General features: G+C 43.3%; 1 protein-coding gene across 3 annotated transcripts in view; it reads right to left on the bottom strand.

Annotated features, from left to right (window-relative positions):
* Positions 1–343: 343 nt before the first annotated feature.
* Positions 344–7906, bottom strand: part of LOC146507364 (uncharacterized) — a 28533-nt gene continuing 20970 nt past the window's right edge. For 2 of the 3 annotated variants that reach the window (XM_085179352.1, XM_085179354.1), the window contains exons 4-7: positions 7653–7770; positions 6428–6564; positions 1818–2051; positions 344–1598 (exon numbers count right to left, since the gene is read on the bottom strand). In XM_085179352.1, coding sequence (XP_085035478.1) covers positions 945–1598; positions 1818–2051; positions 6428–6564; positions 7653–7770 — 1143 coding nt within the window. In that variant the 3' untranslated portion in view covers positions 344–944. The remainder of the gene's footprint in view (positions 1599–1817; positions 2052–6427; positions 6565–7652; positions 7771–7906) is intronic. The other variant, XM_085179353.1, reaches the window with a different exon arrangement.

Here is a 7906-nt window from a genome sequence, read left to right as displayed (position 1 = left end):
GTAACTGTGTGTATATGTAAGCATTTAAACACTACAGAGAGTACAAGTAACAGTATTGTAGAAATTCATTTCACCGAAACAACGTGGCGCACAGTGTGACGTCAAAAAAGGCGCACACCTTTGACGCTGCGTTTTCTGCGGAGAAACGGAGTTTTAGAAAATATCCACCCTGGCCGGAGTTTTTAAATATCTCCGTTTTCAGCGACCGAAAACGCCGTTTACGTGTGGACGAAAGGTGCAAACGCATAGAAAAATCTGCGTTTTCAAAAATACCCGGGTATGTGTGGTGAATGGTTTCAAACAAGTTTTTACTCTGTGTAGCTCTGAGTTAATCAACAACACAAGCTGCAAATGATATTGCCTTTATTAAAACTTTACATTTATTCATACTTTTTTTTTTTTTTAAATACTATTGTGAATGCTAGTTCTGTCTTTATGCTATGTAATGGTGTATATTGGTACTTAATATGCTTTTATTTTGATTTCCCTTTTATAATCCAGCATCAGTCTTAGGGGTACACACTGAATGCCTGAACTGTTGTAGCATTAATATAAATGTATCATCTATGCTGTGTAGAACACTTTTAGGTAATATGCAACTAAGTATTTGCTACGATGTACTAAAGAAGCGTCCCCATGAAGAAGATCAAAAAAAGAAAGCAAAAAGCTGGCACAGGAAGAAGAAAATCCACAATGACAGAGCTACTGAAAACAGTGCCGTGGTTGGAGTTACAACTCACTGAAAGGTGTGAAACAAACTTTATAAAAATAGAAAAACTACAGTGAGAATAATATGCGTGTATACCAACAGGAAGCTACAGGAGATGCAATTCTGTAAGAGTTGATTTTGGAAATTAAAGGAGTAAATGAGATGTATCCCAGTGACACTAAGAGTTCAGAAATGCAGAACTGGCCCACCAGAGTCCCTGCTCATCACCATCGTGTCACATCTGGTTGGTCACACTGCACAGCCCTGTGGACACGCTGAGAGACGGCTGGCTGCTGTCGACTGCGTTCGACTCGCTGGAAGAGAGTGAACCGACCCCTCCTGACACCTGGCTTCCCCAAAGCCTCCACTCTGCTCTGGGCCTCTGGGAGCCGAGGTTGGTGCTTCCTAGAACAGGCGCCTTGTCTTCGCATGTCCCTGTAACCAGCCCGTTGAGCAAAGCAGTTGCGGAGGTCTGCTCCAGGTGTTCGGCTGGGACCAGAGGCTGCCGGTCCTCTTCCTCAGAGATGGCAAACACGGGCACGCTGATGTGATCACCCTCACCTGGGAAATCTCGAGCATGGCCACTCTCAATTTGACACTGAGGGGAGGAAGAGGCTCTAGAGACGGGCTCTGAGGAGGAGGAGCCCGGGGCCTTCGCCAGGTCTGCTGTCGCTGAGAGGAGGCCAAAACACGGCCCTGTGAACCGAGGATGTCGCAGGTTGCTGGTGGAGTTGAGGCGCCGCTGTCTTTGGGCAGGCTGCGTGAGGGGATAGGAGGCATTGCTGATGGATGAGGCTGTGCTGGTATCTGCCTTGCCTTCCAGGTGAACATCAGAGAAAACCTTCCTGCTGTCGCCACCTCTGCAGTTAGCAACCAAACTGGATGGAGTCTGGAACGATATTCACAATTAACAGACTTTAATTTAACTAACTGGTGATGGAAAAATCCTGCTTGTTCACACAAAGTTTTCCTAAACTGCTCATTTTACATTTCATGAACATTCTTCAAGGGTCAGTTCATCCAAATCATATTTTACATAGTCTGTTGGTAGAATCTGACCATTCAAGTAGCTTCGTTTTATTTTGCATGTAATGATTGTAGTACTGACGCTGTCCACCAGCTTGGTGAAGGGACTGGTGGAGTTCCAGCTGCACCACTTCTTATGAAGCTGTGGCAATGGAGGGAGGAAGTCCTGGAAGGTGCGGACACTCCACGCCCTCGGTCTGGCACAGCCGTTGCCATCCTTTACTGATCTGGATCCAGGTGAGGTGGAGGATTCTAGTGGTGACGGCCAATCGCCTACAGGACCAGTGTCACTGTGTCGCAGAAACCTCTCCCGCTGCTGGAGGATACACGTAGCAAAGTATAAGAAGCTACATGCAGGTGAAAACATCACACGATAAGAAAAATGCAGCTCCAATCTTTAATATCTTAGGAAGCTTTTACTGAGTCGAGCATGGGTCAAAAACAGAAGCACTGCCTCATCTTATCACAAAAGAAGAGGAGGAGAAAAATATTCTAACTAGGCAACAAGGAGAGTGCAGCAGATGTGTATATGTAATAATCAAATTAAGACACCAGTAGGAATATTGTAAGAGCAGAAAACCAAGTAGTTAAATCTCAAACAAACAAACAAAAAGTATTCTCTACTGTGCTGCACTTAAACTGCTGCCAAATCAGCAAATAGCATCACTGTGCAACAATGTATCCCCTCAGGTGTGAACATTAGGAACAACTGTCTGCTGGTTGCACCTGCTGCATTTCCTCCTCACCTGAATATCTCCCCACAGACTTTCCTGTGTACCACATTAACGGATTAACAAGAAAGGAAGTGTTGTGATTAGCCTAGCTCTGTCACACAGCCAGCCAGCTGAGCATGTGTGGCTCACGTACAAATCTCATCATTATTAAGTATATTAAAACTGTCAAGAGAACAGCACAGGCTTTGGAACAATTTTAGAAACATCTGTGGTGTTGCTGTGGGAAGTTTACGCTCCAGGACCAAAACAAAGACGCATTTTAGGAGTCGGAGCCTCATATAGGTCATTTCACTTGAGCTTAAGAGGCTAAATATCGACAACCTGGATGTGTGGAGATCGCTTTATAATGTCTTGGGAGTTGCACTCATCAGAGAGCGATAATCCGTCCCTCAGAGTCACTAGCAGCTAGCTTTGTCTAGACAAGAATTAGCTCGGGGTTTATATAAAATGTTCTTTTCCACGCCAAAGCCTGAGAACACAATAGGAACTTTTAGTCTTGAAAGATGAGGCAAGAACTCAGCCACCCAGTTCAGTGCACTGCAGTTCCAAAGGTGAGACTGGGGACCATTTAGGGATACTTGGAAAAGTTTGACATACTCCCTAGAAAATGGAACAAGCTGAATAAAGTCTGTTGATTTTCAGACGGCGAGGAATGTACCAGACCGTTTTGATCCAGACTTTCTCTGCCTTGATCTCATCAGCCCTGCCTACAGCAACGTTTTCCAATCTTCTCATCGCTGTACCGCTAAATCGAAGCTCTTCTAGGAAAGGGTCTTTTGCAGCGAAATTTTATCAAAAGGGGGTTTACGGCTCAGGGCATCGTGTGTAACACAAGAAGCACCACGCCGACCTGGAAGTGTACCTGGCGCCGACGCCGAGAAGATGAATTTTGCAACATTTTCTAAACCGTATTTACATGCACCGAGGACACACACAGGCAGACCACACACACTGTGCGTCAAAGCGTGCATGACACACACCAACACACAAACACACACACAATTGGAGCTGGGAATCTGGCTCGGAAGATAATACTCCATTAGCCTAGGCTGCAGAAAAGCTTGCCAGCCCTTCAAAAAGCTGCCAAAGCTGTTTTATGCCAACTCTTATTCTGAGAATACAAAAGAGCAGCAAGAAAAATGCCTGATTGAACTATTGCTTCCCCAACACATGTCCTATCTTTTAATTATCCTCATGCGCCATTGCAACACTAGGTCAGTTCAAAGCACTGAATGCCCCGCCACCTCTGATGTTCACTGATTCAGGGATCATTTCCTCAAAGCAACAACATCACCCACGCAGAGCGTGACCTTGAGATTGAACACACAATTTCACTTTCCACTCTATGATATAAGACTACATTCAATTCAATTTTATTTATATAGCGCCAAATCACAACAAAAGTCACCTCAAGGCGCTTCATAGATACAGAGAAAAACCCAACAATCATATGACCCCCTATGAGCAAGCACTTTGGCAAAAGTGGGAAGGAAAAACTCCCTTTTAACAGGAAGAAACCTCCGGCAGAACCAGGCTCAGGGAGGGGCGGGGCCATCTGCTGCGACCGGTTGGGGTGAGAGAAGGATGACAGGATAGATCCACGTCATTTGTTTTTCCCCCAGAGCCATGTCAGTAGCATGCTAAATAAAATGGATGGGAATTAGTTTTACACCTAATTCACATAAACAAAAACGATGGGCGCAGTTTGACAATAAGTGTTCATCAGATTTGGTACAATTCATCAAGCATGCTTGGGATCTTTGTCCTGTTGCATGACACAATCTGGGCAAAGCTTGAGAGGTCAGACAGATGGCCTGCAGAGGAGCCAACAGTTGACTGCAAGGTGCCCTGTAGCTGCAAAACAAGCTCAAATCATCACCCGTCCACCATCGTGCTGACAGCTGGCATGAGGCGTTTGTGCTGATATGTTTGGTTTTCACCAAATGTGGTTCTGTCCTTACGGCCAAACGTCTTCACTTTGGTCTCATCTGTCTAAAGGACATTCTCCACAAATCTTGTGGTTTGTTCAGACGCAAATTTGCAAACCGACACTGTGCTGCCATGTTCTTTTAATTCAATTCAGTTTCACTGATATACACACCGCCAAATCACAACAACAGTCGCCTCAAGGCTCTTTATACATTCTGACCCTAGAATAACAGGGAAAAGTCCAACAATCAGATGGCCCTCTACGAGCAAGCACTTGGCGACAGTGGGAAGAAAAAGCTCCCTTTTAACAGGAAGAAACCTCCAGCAGAACCAGGCTCAGAGAGGGGCGGGGCCATCTGATGAGATCGGATGGAGGTGAGGAGAGGGAGACGGGACAAAAGACATGCTGTGGAAGAGAGACAGAGATTAATAATAACCAATGATTAGGTGTGTAGCACGCAGAGTGAAGAAGAAACACTCGTGCATCATGGGAAGCCGCAGCAGTCTAGGCTATTGCAGAGAGTTAAAGATTTTCTTCTGGCAGCACTTCCAGTTAAGTCATACTTGTCCAGTCTTTTTCTAAGTGCACGGTCATGAACTTTAACATGTTAACTGGGGCCTATAGAGTGAGACATGCAGCTCTTGGGGTTATTGCAATTTTCCTGATTGTACAATCTCATCTATGTGTGAACTTGCTGGGATGGCTCAACCCGGAAAGATTCTGTCCACTTGTGAATAATCTTTCTCACTGAACAGTTGACTTTAATAATTATTTGGAAATAGCCTGATAATCCTTCCCAGATTGATGGGCAGTAACATTTGCTTCTTTAACCCTTTAAAACCGGTCAGAGCGGGCACGCTCGGTTTGCAACTATTTTTAAATCCCGGTAGCTCTGCAACCACGTGAGCTAGCGCAATAATGTTTTTGCATATGAAACCGGAGGAGTTGTACTTACATCTTATGCCATCAGCTTGTCCTCGGTCACGGTTTCCTTCCACATATAGCTTTGCAAAAACTGCATAAAAAGCACTTGCAGCAATAAAAACATAATATTCCAGAAACACGCTTTGCTGATCCGATCAGCTGTTTGTAACACTTCCTACGTTGGAACAGACGTCAGCTCGAACTATCGCATGTCCGCCATTACCTGCCTGGAACCGGAAGTGACGTCATTTTCGCGGAAATGTAGTTTTTTACCATCAGGGCCTCATGAGCCTATACTGGTGTTTTTAAAAGTTATCTTTGACTTTATGACTTTCTGTGTTGTTTCTGGGATGCTTAGGACTCATATTGCACTGCTGGAAATAGTTTATTTTGATGCACATGCTGCTTTTTTGCAAATTTGCGCTATAATATTTATTTTTGTTTTTCCTGCAGTATATAAAAATTGGTGTATTTCAAAAATAAAACTATGAAGACACTTAAAATAAATTTCCTGTGGTGGGAAACTAGTTTGTGCAACTTTTTTGTATTTACAGTTTTGAGAGATAAGCCTCTTAAATTTCTCTAACTAGAAATATATGTTAAAAAAACTATTTTCAATTTTTTTTGTAGTTTATTGCACTTTTTTGCAATTTATATAATTACTATGCACTTAATGCAGATATATTATTAAAATTTAGGCTGTAATGTTTGTATTGATGTATATCAACTTGAAATGTTCCCATAAATGTCTCTACAACATGTAAAAATATAATACAAGTTCTGGCGGACTTGGTTCTATGGTAGGTCTTAAAGGGTTAAGGTCACTGATGATATTTTTCACACATCACATCACACACCTTAATGCTCCGGACCACCAAACTACTACTCATATTCCTTAATTCCATGGAAGCAGTAAGAGTGTCCTTAATTTTTAAAATGCTGCTTCTTCATTTTGGCTTACTTGTGTGTTAAATGATGACATTGAGTAACAGGTTATATGTAGTTCATTTACACAAATTTAAGACCTGCTGAAACCTAAGAGGGTGTATCTTTTTTCTACTATGACTATCTGGTGAAATTCACTGGTGTGAAACAAGATGTTACCGTGTGAGGTGAGGGGGGGAGGCCACTCGGGCCTGAGGACACAATGAAAACTTCATCGGCACCAAGGTCGAGCTCAGTCAAACCGCTGCAGGAGAGGTCCACATCTGCACTGTGAGATACATCGCCACTAGCAGTGACTGCAGAAACACAAAGACAAGTTTAGACAGTTCTCGCTGCTGACATTACACTTAGTCCAGCGCTCCACGTGGGTTTCTTGCTACATTGTTCTTCAAGGCATTTTTGCTACTGATGATTTGTGTACTGTAACTCAAAATGGTCAAATGAAACAACATTCAGAGGAGGCTAACCTTAACTCAGTCATTGTTTGCAAGCTGTGTGTTTTGTCTGTGACCGGAACACATAGAGAGGGGCCTGCGCTCCCCTGCTGATCAAACTACTCCCAGGCTGCTTTGTGGGTTAAATGCCACAACCCACAAATCTCTGAGCCTGGGTTCAGTCCCACCGAGAGAGAAATCTTTGGACTGTTCCAGGATCCAGCCTGTTTGCTGCTCCAAAACGAATGCAATTTTACTTTCCACTCAAAACTCTACAGAGTCTTTCTCATTGTTTTAATCTAATATTTTACAACATTTATAGTTTTTAAACCCGAGCCATTTCACAAAAGCCCGCTGGGAAAATTGTAAAACAAGAAAGAGTTTCCCCGTTTCCTTTTCCAGAGACAGCAGCTTTTGTTTGGAAAACATTAAAGCAGCTTGTGGTTGGCATGAGCACAGATAACCATCATAGCAAAACACACATATAAAAGAGCCAAGCAGAGATAGTCAAATTGCATGCTGCTTAACGCACAATTAATCTTGACAGCAATAAAAACACAAGCCTCTTCTCAACCCCAAGTCTTCACTTTTAAATGAGTGCACTTAAACTTTATCAGCACTTTCCCAGGAAATGAATTAACGACAGATTTATATTCTCGTAAGTATCATTGTCATTCCTGAAATGATTCTCATCAAATGTTCAAGCATGCTGTGCAGCTATAAATCGAAGTGATTTATAAACGACATCCACAGTAACATGCTATTCATAGTCTTTGGGCTTGCCACAATGCCTCTCAGTGCATTCCTTGTAAGACTCTATTACACAGTTTAATTCTGAGTATGAATGCAAGTTATTTATTTATTAAATGGCCAGCATAAGTATTCCAGTGAACTAGGCTATTCACTGGGGGTAGGGCATCGATGTATGTGCAGGTGTGTGTCCTCTCAACCTGTGTGTGGCAGGTTGTTGTTGTCCTGCTCTGTGGTCGCCTCCTGGTCGGCCTGATTCTCAGCAATCGGCTGCAGCTCACTGACCTCAGCCACGGTGTTCTGGACTCCCTCCGGCACCTACAACATAACACTGTAAGTTTATCTGCAGAGAAGCTGCCAGTAACACAGAACTATTTGTTCACCCAGCAGCAGTTTCATGGTCTGGTGTCACTCTGCCTTTTGGTCAGTTTCAGTACATTCAGTTAAATTCAAA

This window comes from Neolamprologus multifasciatus, chromosome 12, assembly GCF_963576455.1.
Source record: "Neolamprologus multifasciatus chromosome 12, fNeoMul1.2, whole genome shotgun sequence".
Taxonomy (NCBI): domain Eukaryota; kingdom Metazoa; phylum Chordata; class Actinopteri; order Cichliformes; family Cichlidae; genus Neolamprologus; species Neolamprologus multifasciatus.
The sequence above is the reverse complement of the archived record's forward strand: the minus strand, read 5'-3'. Positions and strand labels throughout refer to the sequence as shown.